This window comes from Centropristis striata, chromosome 14 (assembly GCF_030273125.1).
Source record: "Centropristis striata isolate RG_2023a ecotype Rhode Island chromosome 14, C.striata_1.0, whole genome shotgun sequence".
Classification (NCBI taxonomy): Eukaryota; Metazoa; Chordata; class Actinopteri; order Perciformes; family Serranidae; genus Centropristis; species Centropristis striata.
In genome coordinates, this window is record NC_081530.1 from 19,397,867 (window position 1) to 19,424,399 (window position 26,533).

At 38.0% G+C, this 26,533-nt stretch overlaps 3 protein-coding genes across 7 annotated transcripts in view; 1 reads left to right on the forward strand and 2 right to left on the reverse strand.

The window, feature by feature from the left end:
* Positions 1-8,227, reverse strand: part of LOC131984636 (MAP7 domain-containing protein 1-like) — a 49,064-nt gene extending 40,837 nt beyond the window's left edge. For both annotated transcript variants that reach the window (XM_059349535.1, XM_059349534.1), the window contains exon 1: positions 7,362-8,227. In XM_059349535.1, coding sequence (XP_059205518.1) covers positions 7,362-7,428 — 67 coding nt within the window. In that variant the 5' untranslated portion in view covers positions 7,429-8,227. The remainder of the gene's footprint in view (positions 1-7,361) is intronic.
* Positions 8,228-14,472: 6,245 nt separating this feature from the next.
* On the forward strand, positions 14,473-25,287 carry meaf6 (MYST/Esa1-associated factor 6). 2 transcript variants are annotated; one of them, XM_059350722.1, is made up of 9 exons: positions 14,473-14,565; positions 19,616-19,720; positions 21,274-21,389; positions 21,575-21,662; positions 21,749-21,794; positions 21,898-22,090; positions 23,269-23,298; positions 23,800-23,833; positions 24,845-25,287. In XM_059350722.1, exons 2-9 carry the CDS (start codon positions 19,631-19,633, stop codon positions 24,857-24,859), a joined length of 612 nt encoding a protein of 203 aa, XP_059206705.1. In that variant the 5' UTR covers positions 14,473-14,565; positions 19,616-19,630; the 3' UTR covers positions 24,860-25,287. The 2 variants fall into 2 exon arrangements, with proteins under 2 accessions (XP_059206705.1, XP_059206706.1); XM_059350723.1 differs by lacking the exon at positions 23,269-23,298 and having other exon boundaries at positions 14,474-14,565.
* stpg1 (sperm-tail PG-rich repeat containing 1) lies at positions 14,705-20,247 on the reverse strand. Of its 3 annotated transcripts, none has more exons than XR_009395643.1 (9): positions 19,955-20,247; positions 19,408-19,737; positions 18,528-18,655; positions 18,346-18,447; positions 17,505-17,684; positions 17,303-17,411; positions 17,005-17,177; positions 16,731-16,921; positions 14,705-14,968 (listed from the first exon to the last, which is right to left on the reverse strand). XR_009395643.1 is itself a non-coding variant. In XM_059350721.1 (9 exons), the coding sequence occupies exons 2-9, from the start codon at positions 19,436-19,438 to the stop codon at positions 14,895-14,897; spliced, it is 981 nt and encodes a 326-aa protein (XP_059206704.1). In that variant the 5' UTR covers positions 19,439-19,737; positions 19,955-20,242; the 3' UTR covers positions 14,705-14,894. The 3 variants fall into 3 exon arrangements, 2 of the variants coding, with proteins under 2 accessions (XP_059206704.1, XP_059206703.1); XM_059350721.1 differs by having other exon boundaries at positions 17,009-17,177; positions 18,528-18,652; positions 19,955-20,242; XM_059350720.1 differs by having other exon boundaries at positions 17,009-17,177; positions 19,955-20,242.
* Positions 25,288-26,533: the final 1,246 nt, after the last annotated feature.

The window sequence follows — 26,533 nt, forward strand, 5'->3', positions numbered from 1 at the left end:
AGGAGAACAATTTGACATTTGTATGCAGTTTTTGCTACCAATATTGACAGCTGTACCCTTCTAATTCATGTGGGAAGCTTAAACATGAAACTTGCAGTGAATGAATCCCTTCTTTCCTTTCCTAAATACCATGAAGACTAATATTCAATACCTCCTTTCACTAAAATCAACAGGAAGCAAGTGCTGCAGCATCAGCTCGGTCATGTTTTGCTTCAAAAACATCAGATGGTCAATGTTTCTCCGTATTTCATAGGAAAAAAAGCAACATGCCGGAGGACAGAAAGGAACTGAAGTCAGACGTGATTTACTGCGGCTCTGACTCACACACAGCGAATCTGGTGTGATATCAACCGAAAGCCCTCGAGACCTGAAGAAAACCTGACTAGCTGGAGCCAAGATGTACTTCAGGTGTTCATCTTCATCTTCCTGGAGAAGAGCTTTTCAAGGATCCTGAAAGAGGAGCTCCATGCTGGGTCACAGCTACTCATGTGTGTGTGTGGGAAATGGAAGAAGCAGAGTGGCGTCACTGGAGGAGAGACTGCAGAGGTAATCAATCGACTGGTGCAGCAGGAGACGCTGCATTATGAACTGGTTTAATGCTGCTCGAAAATAGCCGCCTGGAGAGCTGAAAAACACATGTAGGAAGAAAGAAAGCATCTGACACACCACATGACGACGCGTCCTTACACAACCTAAATGTTTTTTTTGTGCAACACGTTTTAAGTCGAGATGGATGAACATACACATGCTTTTTAAATGGTGTTATGGCTTTTGTCCTGTGTTCCTGCAGTCTGTTTGCTGCATGCATCAGCCATCATCTATCTCTAATATTAGAGCCGACGGGTCCTGTGACTGAAATGAGTGACGTGTGTGTATGTGTGTGTGTTTAAGTGGGCACGAACCTCAAATGTAGCTACATCAGGGCTGTTATCTCCACTCACACACACATAAGCATGCACACACTTCAAAGCAGGAAGAAGGGGGCACATCTGTTCATGATTCCCCCGAGGTTGGAACAACACATCAACGAAAACATCCAGTACATTCTGCAAGGCAGCATGGGTAAAAGAAAAAAAAAAAGAGGACAAGTACAGGACAGCAACCAAACGGATACAGCTGAATGCTAAATTCTGGCTATCATAATTAGGATTGGTTCCCTGAAATGATTCTTCTCAACATGTCCATGCATCTTCTCCTTCGAAGAAAGAAATTTAAAAGCTCTGGAGGTCTCGTTTCCAGCAAGCACAGCTAAAAAAAGCTCTAAAGGAGAATTCAGCTGCATTAATATTGATCAATCAAACTTTAATTGAACAGCCCAGCGCCCAAAGAAGTAAAATCTGAGTGAGTTGCAGAATTAAAAAAGGAAAAGGGGGAGGGGGGAGCCTCTGGGTTAGCAGGAGAAACCCAGAGGACAAAAGCATGACTGTAGTACTCTGTAATACATCAAAGTGAATCTCCGACAATCTCGTGAATGTTTAAGATACATTGAAGTGCAGAGCAGCACAGCCTTAAAAGGCTGAATTCATGTGACCGTAACTCATTAACTAAGACTGGAAATCAAAGTGATTGCTTGGTATACTGACTAAAACCGCAGCAGCAGGTAGGGCAACTAGAAACTCATTTCATCACTAAGTAATCTGCTTATTTTAATCTGGTCTGCAAAATTTTCTGAAAAACATCCGTCACACATTCCCGAAATCTTATTCATAGTTTTTTCCAACCAAGAGTCCAAAACTTATTGATTATCACATAAGACAAAGAAAAGCAGCAAATTTGTATAATGGAGCTCAAATATTTGTCAATTTTGCTTGAAAAGTCACTGAATTGATTATTTGATTATTAAAATAGTTGCTGATTATTTCAGATTTAATTTCAGGTAATTGTTCTTTAATAAAGTAATTCCAGATTTGAATTAAAATCTTGCAGAATTTACACATCTTTTAATATTTAACATCTTAATTAAATGAGGAATGATTTTGTACTAAATACTTCAGCACTTCGACACTCAAAGTAAGGCAGATCATTTTCAACACTGGTCAAAAAGAGGAGAGTCTCAGGTCTCTGTTACGAGTCTTGAACCAGTCTTTATTTGGTCTGCTGTAAAAATGCACATTTCCCTCCTTTTCACGTCATGATTGGCTACTTTCAGATTAATTAAAGCAGCATTTGAAATGTATGGCTTGGTGTTAAAGTCTTTTTGTTGTTTTTTTCCTAATGAATCAAGCCTTAGGTCATCAGATCGGTGACTCAAATCCGCACATCTGCTGATCGCTAGAACACAGCAGTGATTTAACTCTGGCTCAGTCATAGAGGCTTTTATTTTACAATACAACATCCTCAGGAAGTGATGCGTTACTTTTGATTAAAGCAGCATTTTGTTTGTTTAGTTTGTTTTTTTATGAATCAAGCCTAAAGTCATCAGATCGGTGACTCAAGTCCAAAAATCTTTTGATCAATTCACCGACGGTGATTAAATCTGACTCAGTCATAGAGGCTTTTATTATACAATACTACATCCTCAGGAAGTGATGTTGCTTTTCCTGAAGCAGCATTGGAGGAAACGGGTAGAAACATGCAGTAAGTTTAGAATGAACAGCACTTCTTGGGAAGTGCCTTGTAAAAATATGGGTTGTAATTGAAAATTGCGTAATTTTGGATTAACAGTGAAAGATCTGAACTTTATGTGCTCCTGATTTCTATTATTAAAGCCGTATTAGCTCTAAAATAGACTCAGGTGTGTAGGTTTTGCTACAATGACTTTAATCTCTAAAATGTGATATGACAGATGCTTTCATGACTACACTCTGCCTCACACCGTACGCTAACAGGATTATGCTGCAAACAGGATTATTATATATCAACACCCCATTCATGAATTCTGCTTTTTTTTAAAATTCCGGATAGGAGGGGAAGAAACATGACTAATCTGTGCATAAGGGCACAGGAAGCTACATCTCCTTCTTCTAACTCGGCAGCAGAATGGAGCATTTCCTCTCCTTTCCTGTGCGAGCGGCTCACGTCATGGCTTTGATTTATAGCATCTGGTCGCAGAGACCGCTGACGTGGAGGAGAGAGAGCCCTCTGCTCTCCTCCTCCTCCCTTCTTCTTCTTCTTCTTCTTCTTCTTCCTCAAGGCTCCACACAAACCACAACAACCCTGTCTAAGCCTCGACTCCCCGTCCAGTTTCTCAGAGTCATTCTAGCCGATCCTATCCACACCCAGCCCTCCCACCCCCGTCTACAAGCATTCGAGCCCCCAGGACACAAACAAGACACAGTTGGCAGAGCTGTGAGAACTTGAGCCCCGGCAGACTGCAGGAGCTGAACGGAGCTTTGTCTTCTTTTTTTTTTTCTTTTTTAGTTTTTCCATCCAATTCTAACACAAACAGTATTAAAGGACTCTGTGGTACGTCAGGAATGAGGATTACGTGTTCCAAAACTGTAACAATTAGTCAATTAATCAAAGTTGCAGATATTAGTCTTAACTAACAAAAATGCATCTAGGAAAGGCTTCCTCACAGGACGGGCTTATATGAAAATGTAATGTCACGGTTATACCAGCCAAAATATTTGTAATTCCTGAGATTATCCTGATTTTTAAAAAAATGGCACAAACATACTGGAGTTACTTTAGCACACACTGTGTCAATGGACAATAGTGACAGTTGACAAGTTGATGATGTTGACAAGCTTAAAACTTTGGAATGACCAGAAGGATGCAAGCAAACTGTTGTGGCAATTCAAAATAAATCAGGAATACAGGACTCAGGCTAGAGAGCTTTTTCAAGTCATGATCAAAATAATGGAAATTCACCACGATCAACCTATTCTGAGTGGGTTTTATAAAAATTAAGGATGGGCAATTAAGCCAAAATCTCATATCATGGTATATATGCTTGGTTATGTTTGGGAAAAGATCATGGTTTAGGGATAAAATAACTATATTTGGGACATAACTGAAGTTCCATATGCAAGTAAACTCATATGCGTGGAAAGTCAACATTTACTCTTGGTTTCACATGGGACATGAACAGTGGCCTTCTGGGTAAAAGTCCTTTGTATGTTAAACTGATCCACCTCTGTCCCCTCCCTATAACGGACTTTGTTGCTCCTCATACTATGTCTTCAGACTTCCTCCTTTCCTCCCGTAATAATAACTGCATCCACCAAAGGTTGCAGTCTAACAATAAAGGTAAAAACAGGTCATACTAAGCTGGGTGTTTACATGGCCTCTCTTGTAAACATGATAAACACCAATGTGAATGCAGCCTGAGACTTTCTAAAGCACCAGTTTGGTAAACTATGATTGAATAAACCACTCGGTTGTAAGCGAGGTGTAGATCACTAAAGGTCAATCAATCAACGGTCAATGAAGCAAAACTTAAGAATATTATCTGGTTCTAGCTTTTCGATAATGAGGATTTGCTGTTTTTATATAATTGTAAATTGAATGTCTTTGTGATTTTTGAGTGCTAGTTGGACAAAACAAGCAATTTTAAAACATAATTTTGGGCTCAGGCAGGCATTTCAAAATGTTTAATATTTAATGCACAAAATTAATAATTGAGAAAATAATCAGTAGATGCAGCTCTACATGTAGGTAATTAAATTCCTATTCACTGGAGGAGAGCTCCACTCCAAGGACACTTCTTAATCATTGAGGATGACTGATGAGAGAGGCAAATTGAAAGCGGGTGGAAGGAAGGTTTCTAGGCCAAAATCTACATTTCCAGTCCGGCTGTTAAGTTGAACGTGTGCCAAGAACATAACGTCAGCATGACTGGGAAGCTCACAGGGCCGAAGGGAGTCCACGTCTCATGATGACTTCCACAGAGGAGCGTTTAACTCCACACTGACACTCTGACTGCAGGGAGCGAGGCTGGAAAAGCTGGTACAGTGACACTGCAGATAACAAGTGTACAGTTTAAACTCCTTTGCAAACAAGCAGCAGAGGTTTTCTGTCTGCACCACACAAAAAGTTTATTGTCTCAGCGAAGCACGACTAGTGCCACTCCTATTGTGAGCCGCAAACAGAGACTCTTTGAACATGTCGTGTCTTGGAGAGTCTTGGTTTGACTCCAGGACTCCGAGACAGTAAGAAAGGAAGCCGCTGGCTGTGTTTTCTCCGAGAAATACAGTTTTCGACAGTAGACAAAAAGGGGCATAACGCTGCCGGTTGCCTGGTTTCAGGGAGCGATATGAGACAGGAGAGATACGAGGTCAGAGAGGGTGTTTGAGTGTGTGTGCATTGGGGGATTTGGATGGTCTACATGCATTAGGGACTAAACCAAAGGTCTGCCAACCTCAGACCTGGATTAATCACTTTGATATGGGATTATGATCCCCTCTCGCAGCTCTGCAGCTGTAAAAACAAACAAATAAACCCCTGTTGGCTTTTCTTTTATACCAAGAATGAGACTCGCGGCCCTCAGAAAGGAGTCAGAGAGAAAGAATGTTTCTGTTTATCTAACGCCGCTGCCTTTTTCGGCATGTAGCATTCCTGATAACGTCACATGTTGATCAACCCTGCTGCATGCTGCGGCTCTCACTGGAAGGCCTAAAACCACAACACACTTTGTTTCTCACCTTACATCACTTATGGATGGAGAATCTGCTCAAAGAACAATAGGAGCTTTTTGAGTGATCCAATCAACTGATGAAATAAGACAAAAGTCTCCTGATTAAGCACCAAAAGACATCAATGCCTCAGAAACATGAACAGGATGATCTTCCTCCTCTTAACCACCCAACAAGCTGCATCCAGTTAAGTTCTTACTCAAAGTTGACACTCAATACATTTAAAAGAACAAAGCCTTGCTGTTTTACCACTGTAAAACATTTCAAGGTCCAAATGTCACTGCAGCAATAGATGCAGTAGACCTGGAGAAGAAAAACCTCTCAGTACCATGTCTGTGTTTTCTTATTTAAAGCAACTTAACTAATTTAAACTTATATGTACTCAGAACTCTTCATTAGGTTTGATCAGTTAAAATTGTAGCACCTTTATCGGAATAGCAACGATATCATCGTCCTATTATGATGATTCACTGTTTGTCATACTTTCGAGAATCGACTTGGATCATGACTGTAACCAAGAGGTGTCCAGAATAAGAACAATTTCACTTTCAGTATGTTATTTGCAGGCTTTAATTGTTGATTAAAATAATAAATAAAAATAATTACAATGGCTGATATATATCGTAATTCATCTCCCACATATTGATATCAGTACTGGCTTAAAAATTCCAGCATACATCGACCTAAAATTGCTATTATTCTTCGTGCAATAGCCAATGTACATATAAACAGCGAGCCAGCACCCTGCCAGGCCTCCTCTGCTGTGATAAAAAGCTGCAGCAGACGTTTCTCCCTCCATCCAACCATCCAGTGCTCTCCACATCCAGTGGAAATAGAGGGGGGAGGGCTGCCAATGAACAGAGTCACCTTCCACCAGCACACAGGTCAAGGTGAGATGTGTGAGGGAGGTGTTTTTATAATTGTGTCATGCTTACAGGGCACCACAATTCATATCAAGCCAGACCGAGGGTGAAAATAGAAAGCTCAAACCACTTGAGACCTTCAATGTTTACCAAAAATAAAACATTTACCTTCTAATAATGGATAATATTGTCAATCTAGCGCTCTTTGCCAGGTTTTTTTGAAGAATATTTCCAGGTTTTATTGGTCTATTTCATGTCATTATAGTAGCCTATAATATAAGACTATAATTATAAAGGTTGCACTAGAATTCAATCTTTTCTGGGCTGCTGGATCAGCTACAAAAGAGGCCAGGTAGTGAGAAAAAACAATCAGCTGGAGATGCAGATGTTGAAGCTCTGCAGCAGCCGGTTGCTGCGCTGCTGAAGTGCTCTGAAGCAAGACACTGACTGAGATTAAAAGAGTTTTGCTGCAGGGAAATTACATGGCAGTGGTGATTGTTTGTTTTTTATGTGCACATAGCTGCGTGTCTCCAGCTGAACACCAGCTTGCCTGGTTGTGTATGTGGGCCATTTTTCACCCTGTGCACCACTGACGTGTTTGGTAATGGAGACCACTGCTCAGTGCAGCATTTCCAGGATCTCTTGCTGGTTAGGACCCGCCTGTTAGAGGGGGAATTACAGCAGGATTGCAAGGACGGACATACATCCTTTTTTTCAAGATTTTGAGTGGGAGGAATCTGATGTGTTGCATTGCTGCAGCTGTTGAATCTAAAATGTTCAGAAAGCACATACACTAAAAAATACCGACACTTTCATAATGATAAGTAGGAGAAAATGCCATCGCCACCCCACTCTTTATTTCTACAGTAACGTTAATCATGACCTATTTTTTAAAAATGTATGTTGACAGTAATTTACTCACATTTGTCTGTTAGTGTCAGCTTCTCCTCGAAATGATTTCCAAGCTCCTTATAATCCATTGTTTCCATTCAGGCGGATCGATTTCCAGTTGCTGTCATTCCTCAGAGTCACACAAGTACAGGAGATGAAACTCCCGGTACAGATCGCCCCAAACACGCCCTTTGTAAATCCAACCGGAATAGAAAGAGAGAGAAAGTCACCAAAGAATAATGTAGAATTAAAAAAGGATCCGACTGAGAGGAGATGGGAATGTCTGAAATGTTTAATTATAATAAAATGTCGTCAGTGTCTTGGTAAAATTAGAGAGTCAGCCCAATCCAAGCGGCTCTTTAGTGGAAAATCTACAGAGTGGGAATAAAAAGCTTCAGTGAGTGCTGCGAGCCGCAAGATCACAGTCAATGTGCAAAGATTGAGAAGACAACTTCCGGTACGAATTTTCAGATTAAAAATAATGCCATCGCATTTTAAGCATTTTGCCAAACTCAAGGTTTTATAATTAGCGGGTTTCCCCCTCAAAACTATTAACTGCATCTTTTCCAAGCAGATGGAGATTGCTGAGTTAATTTAGAGATCAGGGTTGTCATGATACCAGAATTTTAAAGTCATGATACAATATAGGTATTAAACGATACTTGATGTCTCTTACCATGGCAAAAAGGGAAAAACAGTCATAGTCCAAAATCTTACAGTAGATTTTAGGGTTGTGCCTCTTTTTTAAAAAAAGGTTTCGATATGTATACTTTTGATAACCTTATAGATGACTCAGCTATTTCTATAACAGAGAAAATCATCCACTTAGGGAGGCAGCAACAAGCAGGTGAAGGCTCCAAAAATATAAAGGTAGTAATTGGGCCTTGAGTTAAGTTATTTTGTGAAAGAATTGTTTCTAAGGTCAAAACTTAATGTACTTTTAAAAAATATTTCTAACCACTTTTTAGTCAAAAATTAGTATTTTTAAACATATTTTTCTGAATTTTCACTGACAATAAGTGACAAACTATGACATACCATTCAACAAACTACCGCAATAAAACTAAATTAAAAAACAAAACAAAATGCTTTAACAAATTCATAATAATCTTTTCTGAAAACTCTTTTAAAAAGGACACTCAAACAATTTCTAAAGTATTGTTAATTTTGTTTAAAAAGTCTTGAAACAAATATTTTAGTAGTATGCCTATATGGCCTATATACATCTTGAACATGACAAAAATGTATAAAAATTGACTGGGCATGCATTCTGTTGGCAGCTCACAATTGCTAACATACAATCTAAATTACAACACAGGAGAAAAAATATTTTGTGATTATATTACTAATTTGTTTTGTAATAATGAAATGTAATTTTCATCCTCAAAATATAGCTATTGTTGCAAAAAACTTTCTTCATGGCAAAGTAGAACCCCAACTGCAATTTCGTTGAAAGCTATACTTCTGACATTTGCTAACGGTATTAATTGTTGAAATTATAATTCACAAAAAAAATGTATTAAAATACTTAACAGGAAAAACGTTTAATTCTATGTATCGCCGTTTTCAAATTATTTTATTTTGAAGGCAACATTGCTTAATTTCCGGTTCTAGTCTTTTTCTCCTCGTGCTGCCTTGACGCCGTCAATCGCAGCGAAAAACCGCATGCCGGACAACTGGACTGTACCAACTGTTTCGCAAGGGAAGAAAATTATTTACCAATAAACAACCAGCCAAACTAATATTTCAAACCCAAATTGAAAACGCGATCAAAACGATATTTTGCCGTTAGGCCTCTTTTTACGGTTTTAGCCACAGTAACGGAAAAAAAAATGTCTTCTTGGACTCCATGAATGGTTTGACCCATCAGATGATTTCCAGCAGCTGAAAACAGCTCTACTGCCTGGAATGAGGCGAGTTGTCATAACAGCATATAAAACAGACTGTATGTAATTACTGCAATTTATCGTGCATTATTCAACGGTTTGTAACCGTTAAAAGCATTATTTAGATATGTATTAGAAAAACATATTATTACATATTTGCATTAGGCCTTAATTAGCGCATAAAACAGGAATGTGACTGGAATAATACTAAAATAGGCTACTTATTAACAAAAAAAAGCTTTAAAAGTAGCCTTATCTCTATACAACTAACAATTAAAGGCCAAACTATTCAATATACATAGAAGATAAATCATAAGTCCTTTAGGTATATATGACATAAGCAAAAAAATCATTCTTTCCATGTATAAAACTGACAGGGCATTGTTTGCCTGTATGCTGCTCATGATATTGGTAATGACAAGACTAACAACTGACATGACCTTCCTGTTACTGCAGGAGACAGAGGAGGTCAGTCTTGCAGGAGGAAATCTGCAGCCCTGTCTTATCTGATAAAAAGAGGAGCACAACAAGGATGAATAAATACATAAGAAATCTTAAAGAAACAAACCCTAACCCAGAATTAAATGGATATACCACCATTGCAGTATTAAATAAATTATATGTATTGAGGGGTTATTCAATCAAATCACACTGACTCAATCTAGTAACCCCTAAACATGACAATTACTGGATAATTAATATTTAAACACTTTGCGTCATTGATCATATCAAAATGATGGTCAATGCCTTAATATGACATCTTCTCTCATGGATGAAGATAAAAGTGGCTTCTGCAGGGTTGGGGATGAATCTCGTTAATTTTTAAAGAGGTATTTTATAAATAGTCTGACCAGAATCACACCCACTATGTGCCTTTTTGGGGTCATTTTAATAAAATATTCAGATTAATTATAAATGAGGTCATCTGTAATCATCTTCCATTTTTTCTTTGAATCTACATGACATAAAGGATGGCACTGAGAACAAATAAATGTTTTTAAAAAGCATAAAAAGTCCCTGAACGCATCGTTTTGATTCTCTTTAGAGCAGGCGACAACATGTTAGAGCTACACTTAATGCTAAAAGGCCAAATGTATGTGAGCTTTACCAGAGAGATAAAATATGCATGACCCACTTAGCTTGTAGGAGACACTAAAGACTTCATAGACTTCAGCACTCTGTGGTTACTGCAGTCGATAATAGAGACCTCCTCCCTTTTCCTTATAGTTCAGCCTAAACACTAAATAAATAAAATTCTAATTTCACATGACCAAAAAACATCCTTTTAAAAGAATCTTCAGCTGACTTATGGCTGAGCAGATATGAAAGCTTCTTTTATTTTGAAGAAATCCTTTAAATATGGTACATGGTGGCTTCAGATCGCCTGTAACAGCGCTAATCAATCCACTGGCTGCCCTGCAACACATGAAAGGAGACGAGAGACAGCTCCGTCAGGGCTAATGGAGCTGGATCTGAACTGGTGGTGCCTCTGCTGTTGAGTCTGGAGTCTCTGGTAAAAAACGATTTGTTGATGCAGTAATGGGAGTTTGAAATGCAAGGGCAGGAAATGCAAGGGCAGGAAATGCAAGGGCAGGAAATGCAATACAGCGGTAGAGGAAAGGCAGGCATCGCTCAATAAACCTCATAGATCTTCTTCATCTGCATGAAAATCTTTCTCCCTTTCTGAACACATGTAAACAGCACCAATAGACTACCATATACAGATATTGCATGTTGACAGGCTCTTCATCACACTGATCACACTGTAAACTTGTTTTTCTACTACTGGAAGTCATGTGTTACAGAAGGTGGAGGCCATAACCTCAAAGTAAATAGATGACCTCATTTATCGCATCTTGGTCAGAGAAAGACTCTTTGTTGCACTGGTGACGTTATTCAGACGAGACTGCAGTCAAATGATAAAAAAACTGCAACTTTAACCTTTAAGTTTCCGCCACAGGTCGAATCTAAGATGCAATGAAGTAGTATGACTTAGGGCTGGGCGATATGGACCAAAACCCAAAACCCGGTACTTTTAGGTCGAATGGCTATATACGATATATATTGGCATTTTAAACAAAATGTGTTTAGTTTTAACTCAATTTCACAAGTAATCATCATCAACCTCATGTTTTTAAAAGACTTAATCAAATTCAAAACCTTCCACCTTTTGAAGAAATGTTTGCGGCATGTTTTACAGACAACATCGTGTTGCTCTTTATCTGAAATCTGAAAGAGCCGGAACAAATAGCTCTCATAAGTTAAGGCAACATCTATAGGTATTCTATAACGGTATGGCGGTATCGTCTCAACAACATATCTCTTTCTAAAATATATTGGTATAACTTGTAATACCCATATACCACCCAGCCCTAGTATGACTCTGTTGACATCAAAACACTCTCTCTCTATATAAGGACACATAAGAAAATAACAAGATGAAGAGTCACCAGTCATGCTAGCAGCTCTGTGAGGCTGCACGTTGTCCTTCCAATACAAAGAAAAAAACACTTGCTTGTTTGTTTGTTTGTTTGTTTTTTTAACCAATCACAGTCGTCTTGGATTGTACTTTGCCTAGGGTGTTTTGTGAGAAGCACTACCAATAGCAGCCTTATACCAACAGTCTACATCATGTGTGACTGGAAACAGTATCATGGAAAATATAGTTTCCCAGTACATCATGGCGTACAGTATAACACAGTTGTTATTATTATTATTATTATTACAAATTCTATATTCTAATTGAAACTGGAAATAAATGCAAGTATGTGTAAAGAGTCTCCCATTTGTCAATAAATCTAATAAATAAAAAAGCTTGCACCTCCTGTTTGAACATATGAAATAAGGAGGAAAGAAAGAAGCACAACCTTTAAATATTAGGTAATTTTTCTTTAGCAATAAATAAATCAATTATCTCTGCTATCTATTATCTAACAAGTCTGACAGGCAGTCGATTAGGAAAGGAGATATGCATGGCATGTGGAGGTTGCATTATTTTTCAGTACCATATACAAGCAAATTTCCTCTGTATAAGATAACCAGCAATTTTCATACCATGAAACCAATACACTGCTGCAACCCTAATCACCATCTAGGTTAGGTCAAAACATATAAGAAGAAGAGCTGAGGCGGATGGGTGGAGGTAACCAAAGTATTGAACAATTTAAAATGTGACTTCATGGTGGTGTTAGACAAGAAAATGAAGAGATTAAGGCCCTGCACTTGAAGAAAGTTAGGGGATCACAAGATTCAAGATCACATTGTCATCCCAGTTGCTAACATGGCTTTACTTTGTTTTTCTCATGTTATTTCTGATCCCCTGGGATTCCAAAAATACACCATGTATCTTTAAACGTTTTATGCACCACTCATAAAATTACAGCAGAACAAATTGTGCCTGCAAAGCACTGATGTACTGCCAGGCAACAGACATAAGTTGACACGATTAGTTCTTCGCTGTGATGCAGACTGCGTCACTTTAGCAGGACAAAATAGTTTTAATGGCTCTCTCAGACTTTTACTGGTATCTTTTAGAGCTGAATCTAACCTGATATATCTGGTCTGAGCCTTTAAATGCATGAATAAAGTGAGTTTAATCTGCAAGGACCGATGCAGAATTGATTCCATCTGCATGTATCCTTGAACTTTTCCTACACCAAAGAGCTTTCTCAATGAGACTTCCTTTGAAGGAGTGCATGTCCATACTCGCCTGCACCTGACTGAGACATGGGGAGGTTCACGAGAGAGCCTCCCATAAACCCATAGAGGCATGTAGTTAATTGCCCCTCCTACACACAACCACAAAGGCAACCACTAACCTAAAAAGCCTGCAGTTACACTTAAAACATTCGTCTGGATCCTCCCTGTGCGTTTGACCAGGGGGAGTGCACATTTCTGTCTGCAAAAGGGAGTTATAAAACGCTCCTCTTATTGTAAAAGCCCCAAGTGCACAATGGTTTGGTTTTACAGGGCGAGTACACATATTTGGAGAGCACACTGCTGAAGTCAGAGTCTGAATATAACTACAGCTGCTGCAGTGTGGGAGTCGAGCGTGTCTGCAGTTGGTGTGGTTATCGAGAGCAGAGATGGGGGAAAAATCTCCAACTGATTTCCTTGCGAGCAGATGACACAGAGGTTTAAGCATCCTCTGTCTCTGCACATGGAAAAAAGCTTGAGGTATAAATAACAGCTCTTTGGCACCGTGTTGTTGTTTCATTCTGTAATTTCCAGAGAGCAGATATCTCTGCATGAGCTTCATTTCCATGTCAGCAGCTGCTTCTGATGAACACGAAATGCCACGTCAGTGTTTCAAACAGAATTCCAGAGTGAGAACATTTTGGGAAAAACAGGCAATTTGCTTTCTGGTGGTTAGTTAGATGAGCAGATTTACACAATTTCCATATCTATATTAGTTTAGTTTAACACAAAGGCTGGAGACAGAAGAAAACAGAAAGCTGGGCTCAGTCTACAGGTAACAAAAACAGCAGAACAGCAACTCTAAAATACACTAATTGACACATTATATCTTGTTCAGTATGTTCAAACTGAAATGTCAAAAAAATACAATTTGCAGTTGTCAGGCAACCAGCAGCCAGTTGCTGCAAGTTGTTGTTTTTGCTCGTCTTGTACAGATGAAGGTGAAGAGGTGCTGGTAGGCTGATTTTTATTACTCTTGGACAGAGCAAAGCTAACCAATTACCCTTGTTTCCAGTCTTTTAAAAAGGGATATTTCACCCCAAATTGAAAAAAAATCCTCCTACCTGTAGTGCTATTTATCAATCTAGATTGTTTTGGTGTGAGTGTACAGTGAGTTTTTCAAGCTTTTTCTGCATGCTGTGACTGTAAAATCACACTATTAGAGCTGAGAAATAAACCAAAACAGTAAAGTAGCAGCCTACAGCTAAACAATTAACTCAAACTCTCTTTAAAGCTTTGTAGTGGAGCTGCACATTCAGCTGTTAATTCTGTTTTAGAATGGCAATTTAGCAAATGCCAGCATTAAAGGGGATTGCTTGTAGTGATGAAATTACAAACAAAATGTGAAACAACATAAAAGGGAGGTCAGATAAGAAGTACAGCCACTGATCCAACAGTACAACGTGCGATAAAGGCAGATAACTGATGTGGCCATTTGTTTATCTGGTTAAACACCATCCCTGCCTCATGCCCAGTCAGTCACATTGCTCACATACAGTCACACTCCACCCCTCTGTCTGCCCTCGAGCAGTTGGCACAGCTCAAACTCTCAGCTGTTACAGTGGCGTACCATCGACTGGACCGGCAGCTGTCGGGGACTGCAGCAACACTTACTTCTATATCATCTCCAGATTAGAGCATCAGGAAATCGAGGTGAGGATAAAACGTACAGCTTTTCTGGTGTTTAACATTCCCTTACATCACCACTATAGATAAACACAGCACATGATTCATCTTCTAAAATACCTCTTACATCTCATGGGCCAGTTTAAACATACAAATAGAGACTAAATGCTTGCAAATGTTTAATTTTCATCCTTTTTTCCTTTACAAATACTGATCTAGAAATAAATCAGAGATGCATGAGCCCATGTACATTTAAACACAGACACACACCTGTATAGAAGCATTTTCATACAGAAAATTAGAGTTCATGTGTGTGAAAAATGTACATATCTGCAGGGCAGGTTTCCTCGACAGCTTCAGGCAGGAAGCCAGACTCTGGAGTCATTGTAAAAGAAGGACTGCTTTGGCACAATTTGTGGATCGTAGAAACCTGGAAAGACGGAGAGAACGTTTAACTTAATTAAATACTGAAATACTTAAATTAAGACCACATACATGTCTTTCTCCTGTAGCCAGAGAAAGTCAAACAAATGGGAAACTTGAGCTACTTCTGCTAAAGAATAATTGTGCAATATTCCTAATTTTGCCTGAAACTTTAAATCAAGTTAAAGTATGTATAGTAGAACAGTTGCAGGTGGTTTTGCTCTTCTTCAGGCAATAAGAGACAGATGTGAATGTTCAATGAGCAACAACTTTCCTCTTCTGCTTAAATCACAGAAGACCAGGAGGGACATTCCCTGTTAAAATATGTCACATTTGGTGTAGGTGGAGGATTTACACATTCAGGTCTAGGCCATAAAAATGTGTTTTTGTTCTACTTTTGTTAATCTACCTCTCAAGGTCACTTATTCACTTTAAATATGGATGCATTGGCTTTTTAGGCTCTTCCCCCCCTTATTTCTTCTGAGTGTTGAGGTTAACTCTGCCTTTGTTTGTTTCCTTTTGTTGGGGTGTATTCTAAACTTATCCAGCTGGTTTTCCTCTGTAATTTGTTCATGGTATTTACAGACATTACATCACTCTTTGGCTCTATGTTTGTGCCATTTTAAAAAACAGAGAAACATTTAAAGTGAACAGCTACATTCAAGATTTATGATGGACAATATGTATAATTTAGGTGAGCCTAGAAAAATCCATTTTTGAAAGTTTCTAATGTGGCAGTTGATTACAAAACAGCAATCTAACCAATCAGTGAAATATGTGAATGTGGGCTTAGCACATCATCATCATAACTAATAGATAACACAGGTGAAAGTGCAACAACTAAACCTGGTTAAAGTAACTTTTACTCCAGTCAACCTTCACTAACCTTTCTGACATTATAGGTGTCAAAGGTCACACAAAGTTATGCTTCTTCGAAAGCCAAGACTCATTGCAACTAAAAACATGATTGCTATATAATATTCCTTTCTATTATTTAGCTTTGTTGAACATGTTCCGAGCTGTTAATGTCCATTTCTTAAGTCAAAATCATACACATACTAGGAAAATAAATGTGATTCTGATCACTCATCTTGCTCATAAGGAGGAGAATTACTGATAAACTGTAAGACTCAAACTCAAAAAGACTGATACGGTTAAATGAAAAATCCCAAGTAGCTTCTAGGAGTTACTTTATGGTAAAATGTTATTAAATTTTCATGTGCACCTACTTTTCCTTACCCTGCCTCATTTACATATACTTAAGTCAGCAGTTTCCTACATTTCCCACACTCAGTTAAGTCAGCTCCCAGAGCAGAGCAATTACTGTCTAATTTGTGTTTTACTGTATCCCTAATTTAATCCTGCACTATTCTCTGTTTGGATCTCCTTTTTTATACATATTTAATTAGCATAGTTGGAGGGAACCTGAGACTTTATATTTTAATTGCCAATGATTGCTTCACTTTAATTGTTGTGCATATGAAAAAGAACATGAACTTAAAATGTATAAAATGATGAAAGCCTAGAAATAAACATTTTCTCTGGGTAGATACCACAACCTGAAGTTTAATTGTTCATTATGTTTTAGAGAGTCCAAAGATTTTCAGCAGCTACACTGGAAATATACCGACATCACATCACCTGTATTTGTTTAGTTATTCACAGAAATTAACGTACTAGCAACCAAAATGTCTTGTAAAATACTAAAAATGCATTTTTTTTTTAGTTTTTACTTTTTAAGTAGTAGATTTGGGGGGTTTAGGAATTACCTGGACCAGGGTTCACATCTGCCCGTGAGTTTCTGTGTATCCTTTCAGTTCTGGATGCAAACGCAGCAGAGGGCATGGGATGCTTAGACAGGCCGTTATAATCCGCTATGTCATACTGCCCCGGGCCTGGCAAGGGAGGGTCCTTCGGAACAATCAGAGGAGGCGCCGATATTGTCAAATAACATCCCCTCCTTTAAAAAAAAACCACAGTAAACAGACATTTTTAGAATACTGGAAAGAATTAACTGGCCAAATCGATAAATATTGTGTTTACACACGGCAGCAGGGTCCTCTTCACCGGTGCAGGGGTCTGATGGGGACTGTAGGCTCCTGGGCCTGGTACATGGTTGTCCATCGGAGCAGGGATCCTCTGGGTCTTTGATTTGAAGGGGGACAAGACTGCCGTTGAGCCGTGCTGGGATAAAGGTCTGCTCACCTCATAGTGGCCTTTAACAAATTCATGAAGTAAGATTAAAATGAAGAGGATAAAAAATTAAGAACAAAACAAATGTAACACAAAAACCCTTTAAATTAGATTATCCATGCAGAAGTAAAGTAACAGAGGTAGTTACATGGTGATGGAACATGTTTTTTCTGGTAAAAAAAGCTGCGTCCAGTTTTTGACAGGAAAGCTGATGTACCAACCACTGAGGAGACGCTCGGTCTAGTTACACAACTGATCTGTTCATGTAGAAAAAGCAAAAATGGCTGCATATTAACTACAGGATGCACCATGCGGTCTTTAAAATCACCTTGCATAATTCAAATACTTACATCATACTGATTCGGGGCTGGAGTTTGGTGCTTTGGACCATCCAGCTGCACAGCCACAGGCAACCTGAACACCCTGGAGACTCCGATGTTGAAGTTATTCTTGTCTAAGAAGGAGCTGGGTAGGTTGTATGCATTTGGTCCTGGGATGTCTCTCTTTGGGTAACTGGAAGCCCGGGAAGCCTATTGAAGAGGATGATAAAACAAATAATGCTCCAAAGGCCATCAGCATAACCTAAATTCAGTTTGAAAACCATCATATACCACTGTTATATTATTTTTTGAAAATTTAAATTGTATGTAATAATGTGTTCGTATGCAAATGAGAATCTTCAATCAAATAAGTGCTAATTTGCATACATTTCCAGAACAGAAATCTGAAGGGCCAAGTTCAAAATTATAGTTTAATTTTGTTGACAAGAGTCAAAGTTTTTTTACTTGGATATCTCTGTTTATCAATCCATCAGAAAATACTGTGTAAACAATTTTTGCCATGTTCCTTGGGAATCAAATGTTCTTTAAATCAAGCTATGAATGACATATGGACAAAGCTCCTTGTAAAATCCTTCGGTGTATTTAAGTGGTACTGAACAGGAGTTGATGACTTAGATGAATACTTTTTTTGTGAAACTGAAATTGTTACTGGTGGATTTAGAAGAAAAGTGTTGAAAACTGTACACCCAACCTAATGGAAGCAAAATGGTCTAAAATCTCAAAATTACATTATTTCCTGTCATGTATCGCCTTAACTGAATAACAGAATAAATAAAATCTGAGGATTTTTAAATAACTGACTTTAAAAAAAACACCTGAAATCAGTGCACTACACTTGGGGGGAGCTGACCTTGGAGGCAACAAAGCCTGTGGTGCCTTTCTTTGAGAAGGAAGGACTGTTGCCTTCAGTGCTGGAAATAAAGCCATAGCTGCCTGGTCCTGGGTTTTCACTCTGAAACAAAACACACACATAATCATACTGTTTTTTTTCTCATGCTCATACTTTATGGTGATATTTGGGAGAGTTCATACCAGACAGACTTGTAAAGGGAACCTCCTAGCTTGAGATGAAAAGCCTTTCTTCTCTTGATTTGTGATCACCACTCTTTGGTATTTTGTTGGTATTGAAGATGAAACGGTGTAAGCTGGAATCTGATCTGCTTAAAAAAAAACAAATTACATTTAAAATATTAGTTATTATATTGTCACACTGTTAAAATAATCGCCTAAGTCATTTTATGTCAAAATTGTTTTTTTTTGCCTAAATCATCTCCTCATGACGCCGGCCACCTATGGTAAAATCCCCTACATCCTCAGTTGATCAGATCATGTGATTTTACCCCTTAAAGATGTCAAGTGTGTGACTTAAGCGGATTCATTATGCCTAAGTCAAAATATAATGTGACTTAGGCAATTTTTTGAACGTGCCTTTGTGACTTAAGCAAGATATGGTAACACTTTATTTTGAAGGTGTCTACATAAGAGTGACATGAGCGTGTCATAAACATGACATGGGATGTGTCATGAACATTAATGACACTTTGAAGTAACATTAATGCTCATGATACTTGTCATGTCATGTTTCTGACAGGCTTGTGTGACTCTTATGTCGACACCTTCAAAATAAAGTGTTACCATATCTTGCTTAAGTCACAAAGGCATGTTCAAAAAATTGCCTAAATCATTCATTTCTCTTAAGTTACAGAATTTACACACAATGTTATTACTATGGCAATAGCCATCCTTTGTTACATCCTTTTGAGTGAAATGATCAATAAATGTCATATGTTACACTTTTGGTGAAGTTTTTTGTGTTTCCTGCAAAACTTGAAAAAAATAGTTAGTTATTTTAAAAGGGTGACGATATTAGATTAATTAGCCGAAAATGAATAAAGTTTCAACATATACTCACTTTTATTACCTCCTCGGTACATGTTGCCCATGGTTCAGTTGGTCAGTAAATCTGAAGCCACATTAAAAACGCAGATATTGTTGCCTTGGTGATGTAAACACAGAGCTCGGGTCGATGCTCCGCGGTGCTCTGGTGCCATCTGTCGGCAACATGGCGCTCCATCGGCCGCTTTATGACACTGAACCCGCTGCCTCTGTTTTGTTTCCAGATAGCTCCATCGATCATGGCGATGCATGCGAAGGCGACTCCACCACAGATCCCGGACACCCGCCGGGAGCTCGCCGAGTTGGTGAAGAGGAAACAAGAACTCGCCGTGAGTCCATTTTACCGCTTTTTTCGCCAAAGATAAAACCGGCATTTAGACTTTTTTAACCGTTTGAAATAACAGCTAACGGTAACTTTAATCTCAACGTTCCGTTCTCAAGCCGGGGCCTTGCTACCTGCTAAGCTAATGCTAGCCGTTACTACCATGGGCAGCTCAGTGCTAATAGCTCCAGCTAGCTTCTGTTTGGACTCTATTATAGAGAGCGAAACACCATTAACTTACCCATTATCCAGCTATCTTACATCCATTCTGCTGGTAAAGTTTAAATACCACACTCAAGTGTTGCTAGCTTTTTTTCCCCGACTACATTTTTTAAATTTGCGTTCGCTGGCAATACTGCAGCGAATATGCTAACTAGCTTAGCATAGCTACTATTTAGCCGCCGCCCGGCGCTTCTTCTTCTTCGCTTTCTTTTATGGCGGTCGTCATCCGGCTTATTGGTTCATTACCGCCACCCTCTGCTCCGGATTGTAGATCAGGCTTACAATCAAAAGTGATTGTATATTTGCTATTTTCTACTGTCTTTATACTTACGGTCACGGAAAAGAATATTAAACCACTCTTGTTTCAACAACTAAAGGTACATTTGTTCGGACAAATGTAATTATAACAACAGAAATGGCTCAAAAGAGTTTAATTTAAGAGCTTAAATCTAGCCATTTTCCATGGTTTTCTTGATAATTATTTTGGCTTTTATCAAGAAAACCATGGAAAACGGCTAGTTATCAGCTCTTGAATTAAACCCTTATGAGATATTTTGTTGTTATCATTACATTTTCCCAAACAAATGTACCTTTAGTTGTACCAGACATTGAAATGAACAAGAAATTGAAGAAAACAATGGTCTAATACTTTTTTCCACGACTGTATAAACTTGTATTTCTTTCTATTTTTGGTTGGAGGAAATGGAACAAAACCAAATTTCCCTCAGGGATCAATATAGTATTTCTGATTTTGAGGTCTGAAAAGTGTTTGGGTTTTGATTAAAGTAGTTGAACCTGCTTAAAGTTTAGGTCATGTACGAAGCCAAGTCTATTTACCAAAAAGTGATACATTTTGTAAGATGAAACTTTGTTGTGTGTTCCTTTAATTAGTCATCCGTCATCACAAAACATACTTTTTGTGCATTTTTTCCCACTCGTTTTACTGCAACCAACATTACCAGTGTCTCTATTGTGTAAACCCATATATTACTGGATATTTGTTGTTTTGTGTTTGTATTTGCAAATTCCTTTTTCACCATGTAGTTAGCAAAACTCCTGGTTATGTTGGCTTTATTGGCATGTTTATACTATGTCCATGGTTATTTGGGTTTGCAACACATATTTGTGCATTCACCATTACAAGGAGAAATGTGCAGTGTTGACAAAATAACAACAAAAAAACAAGAGTGTCTTAAGTAAACTATTAACTATAGCAGTTAGTTATTTCTCCTTCTCACCTGGCATCTCTATCCTGTTTGCAGCTGTGGTAACTTATTTGTCTCTACACCGATGGCATAATTTCTTACAATTAATTCAAGTTTTATTTTATTTACTTAGGAGACGCTGGTGAACTTGGAAAGGCAAATATATGCATTTGAAGGCAGCTATCTAGAAGACACCCAGATGTATGGCAACATCATCAGAGGATGGGACCGATACCTCACCAACCAAAAGTAAGTATATATTACTCTTGGACAGTCTACACAGGTGTTTTTTCAAGTATATAAAATATATATTTTTTAAAGAAGTAATTGTACAGCTATTACAAGAGCCACACTCGACTCAGAATACACAAGTACAATGCATGTTTAATTACTGTAAATCATTTTACCTAACTATGTTTTTGTCATTTTAACAGGAACTCCAATAGTAAGACAGATAGAAGGAATAGGAAATTCAAGGAAGCAGAGCGTTTATTCAGCAAGTCATCTGTCACATCAGTTGCAGTAAGTCCCTCTCTTACTGGACTTTTCATATAATATGTTAGTTGCTTGTTTATAACTACTAACACACACTCGGTTTGAAATTGCAGGCGGTATGTGCACTTGGAGGAATTCCAGACCACATGAATGAAAAACGTGAGTGGTTTTTATAACTTTCTTAAGCCAAGCAGCGTTAGAAAAGTGTCTTTCTTACTTTCTGACACTGACTCTGTGTTCTTTGTTGTTTGGATCCCGTCAGGTGAGGCAGGCAGCGGCACGGAAAGCGACGCCTCTCCGGATCTCCAGAACCAAGAGAACGAGCCCAGCCAGGAGGACACAGAAGACGTGGACTCGACGCTGCAGGACCTAAAGCCTCAGAAAGCTGCCTCCTCATCCTCCTCGGGCAGCCATCACGGGAGCCACAAGAAGAGGAAGAATAAAAACAGACACAGGTAAACGATGTAGACACAGTGTGTCAGCATGCTGTTAAATCTCTGCTTCTTTTCCCTTCTGATTGAGCTGTTTATTTACATCTAATGTCAATATTTTTGATTAAGAAGCTTCGTCTGTTTATAGCTGATCAGTTTGTTGACATGCACGCAAGAAACTGGCTTACTCTGAGAAGGCCAGTTGTGCTCCAAGTTTGGCAACATGTTTAATTCAGATTTATTTACTTTGAAGTGTGTTTGAGTGTCTTTAAAAGCACTATTTAAATGTATTATTATTATTATTATTATTATTATTTATATTTATCAATATTGAGAACACTCATTGAATTTGAAAATTTCTGTAATTTAAAGTAATTGTCTTTAATTGTGGATTATGTTGAACTTAATATAATTAAATATTTTTTAAAACAAAAAATACATTGAAAATAGAAAAAGAAAAATAGTAAATAATATATAAACAGATATACATTTAAATAAATAGAACAATAATAAATAATCCTTCTCTCTTTCACATGCAACAGTCAGTCGCAATATCAGCCAAAATAATTGCAATGAGATACTTTTTTAAAATTGTGCAGCCGTAACAGACACGTGGTAAAACAATGACTTACAATGGGGGCGTCCCGGTGGCTCACACCGGTCGAGCGCTAACCATGTATGCCGTGTGCTGCGGCGGAGGCCGGGTTCGAATCCGGCCTGAGCTCCCTTTGCCGCATGTCTTCCCCTCTATCACCCCCTTTCTATCTCTCACTATCAATAAAGCAACAAAATGCCAAAAAAATAATCTTTAAAAAAACAAAAAAAACAATGACTTACAAGCATGTAAACACACTGATTGTTTATTGGTAGGCCTAATTTTCTTCCTAAAAGAGTCCTTCTAGTTGGATTAGATGAACAAACTGTTCCCAAAGTACTGGGTTGAGTACAGAAAAATGTTGCTTCCACTTGAAATGTTTATTGTGGCCTTGTGTGTTAAATGTCAACATGTTTTTCTCTGACTGAGGCTTCACTGTTCTAACCACATATAAACACAGCAGGTACTCCACCTAACACACTGTGACGGAGTGCTTCTCTCACTCTGTAAAGTCCGGACTGCAGTATTATGTAGACGTAGGGCTTTAGACTCAGGTTGGTGAACTAACAGTTGCTGCTCTCTTCCTTCCCCTAATGCTGACCCCCAGTCCTTCTGCCATGTTTGATTATGACTTTGAGTAAGTCTGAATTTTACTTCCTGCTCCATCCCGCCTGCTGCAAACCCCATCCTCAACTTTTCCACCCTTTTCCCTGCTCTCTGTCTGCTTCTGTTGACCTACAGTAGAGTTTGAGTTTCAGCCTGCTAGTTATTCAGCCATACTGCATGTCCAACACTTCCATCATTTGAATGCATATCAGCATCTAGCACTCTGATCTCCATTAGCTTTTCCTGCTTGGGGTATTTTCACATCTTTCTGACCCCCAGATTCATTTCAAGTGTGCTTCCCCAACTCCAGCAGTTAATTCAAACCCTGCTGGTGTTGTCAGATGCTGGGCTGGCTACAGATTTGTGCACAAGCAAGAACAAAACACATGGTCATTTAGCGTTCTTGTTTTGGGCTTGTTTCTAGGCTTCTTCATGATATAGTAGTGGTTCTGCTTCCTGCCATAACTGCAATCAAAATCATGTTTATGATCGGTTTATATCTAATGCTGACGTTCTGTGGTTTTTTTTGCAGATTTGACATGAAGGTTAACAAGAAACCGAGAGCCGTAAGTTGAATTCTTTTTGCTTTATGTGATAAAACCGTTGTTTTTTTTGGCTGAAACTATTGGCAGCAACATTATTTTCTCAAATTACTGTAAAAAAGTCTATAAAAGAAATGTGACAGTGGTCTTAGTTTTTTGCAGACCTAGATGGAGTTTGCAACCAACAATCTTATAACCAAAAGATATTCTGCTTACTGTCATGTATTACAAAAATGCATAAAATCCTGACAGAAATATTTAGTATTTTGCTTAAAAATGCCTCAAAGTAATATTCAATAATTAGAATAGTTGCTGAGTAAACAATGATCGTGTCGACTGACCTCCAATGACAGAAAACACTTAAGAAATTGAATATACTGTATGTAAGATTGGTAATAAATAAAAATAAAAACCCTATTAAGAACTATGGCTGGGCGATATATTGATACAAAAGATTTATCAATATATTTTAAAATGTGATATGGAATTAGACCATATAGAATATATCGATATAGTTCAAATTTGCGCTGTGATCCTTATTCTTTTCTCATATAAATATATTTATTTCAGAAAAAGATTGGCCTATTTTATTTCATAGGCTATTTTTATTAAAGATTTTTTTTTTAAATGTGCACTTTATGGAGCTTTGTTTTATAAAAAAAAAATTTAAAAAAAAAGGTACTCCTGTTATACGGTATTTATGTTCACTTAAATAAACGGTTTCAATAAAACTACTTGTGACATGTCATATTTGACTTTGACTGAACATTTGCTCTCACTTTGCGCTAAAAATATCGGGATATATATCGTATATCGATATTCAGCCCAAATATACCGGTATATGACTTTTGGTCCATATCGCCCAGCCCTATTAAGAACTTAAAGATACTAAAAATAACAGGAATAATCTTCCTTCAGTTGTTGTATTCACTATTTGGGTTATTTGTACATTTTCAGTTGTCAATTGTAAGAAATATCCACAAAACAAACCTTCTCATTATTTGTTGTCATTCTTTGTCCTCCGTCTTCCTGCAGGACTATTCAACTTAACAAAGACGACTGGAACACCTGGACACACACACGAGGAAGAGACCTGGAGAGAAACACAAGATTTTTGGACTTTATGAGCCTTGCCTTTTTTTCTTTTTTTTTGGTTGTCATATTTCAGCCTGTACTGTGTGTATTGCTTGAAACATTCCCCCCTCCCCCCCGACACCTACCTTTGGTGAAGGTTAAGACTTTGACCCACCAAGTTAAGTAGAAATATGGTGTTGCATGTTACTCAAGGCCTGAACAGGCTCACCTCCAGTAACAAGCCATTTTGTAAAGTGTTAAAAAAAACAGATGTATTTATTTGTAGTTAATTTCCCATTGTACGTTTTTTAAGCGTCACACATAATCGTACAACCCCTGAATACATCGTATTCTTTTATTACATGGTTGTTTTGCAAAAAAATTAAATACTAGTAACGTGAAAACGTGTTTGGTTGTTTATTCACAGGCAGTGCTTTGCATCACAGCAACTAGAGGATTATTGGTTGTGAAGCAGCTGATAAATCTGTGCTGGCTGTAATAATGGCACTAAATCTTTGTCCTTTCTTGTGTCAATCACTGGCAGCTGCATGCCTGTGAAACTTTGAAACTGACCAATTGTTGGACGGAGTTCCCACACATGTGGTCCATAAAAAGTAATATTACGTAATAGCTTTTAAGAGTCCAAATATTAAGTGTTTACCTAACTAATACAGGGAATAGCCAGTGAATTCTCTCCTGACAGTTCTCAGTTTGTTTTATAAAAATAGTAACTAAAATAAACAGAACACCAGCAGATGACAGCGCCCTGCTGTTTACACAATGTTCTCTGGGTTTTGTCAGTCGTAAACTTGAATATCTAATGCTGTTTTAACAAACAGTCCATTGAAACACTTGAAAATATGTTTCTTTTCTATTTGGTCGACAAATATGTGAAAGTTTCAGCTTTTACAAGTATTTAAGCTTCGTCTCTTCAACATGCAGTACCCTGATTGTCCACTAGGTGGCACCAATACAATATAAGGCCTGATACTTTACAAACTCATAACTATTACCAAGTTTGGATTGGGCGTTTATACCTATAGTCAAGAATGTTTCAACATATTTATTTATCAGGATTTGTAAAAACAATTTCTACTGTATGAATGCCTAATCCAAACATGGTAAGAAATGAGTCAAATTATTGAGGAGGAAAAAAAAACACATTTTCTTCATATTTTAACTGTCATAAAAAAATCCATTATAGGTCACATGACATTTCTAGTGGACTCTTATTCAGGATGTCCCTAATAAATTTCATGTGATTACCCTTTACAATGTTTGAGAAAATTAAAGGGAAAGTCTGCTCAAAAAACATTCCAACACAATCATATTTTCACCATATTTGAAGTCAATATCAATATGATTGATTATAAATTACCCTTTTGTTATATGTTAGGGAGGTCTTGTTTCATATTCAACAGACAGTTACTGTAAAGAGGTCTCATTCTTCTCATCTACCTCTCAGCATCTCACCATAAGAAGACTTTTAGGTACCCGTTGCCGTATCCTTCCCTGTGTGGATCTTTGGATCAAAAAACAGGTATTTGAAAGCTCCTGTAGAGTAACTCAGAAACTTGGAAGTATTTGAATCTTGCAGTGACTAGCACATTAGTCACAACTGGCCCGAAGCATCACCACATGGGGGGACTG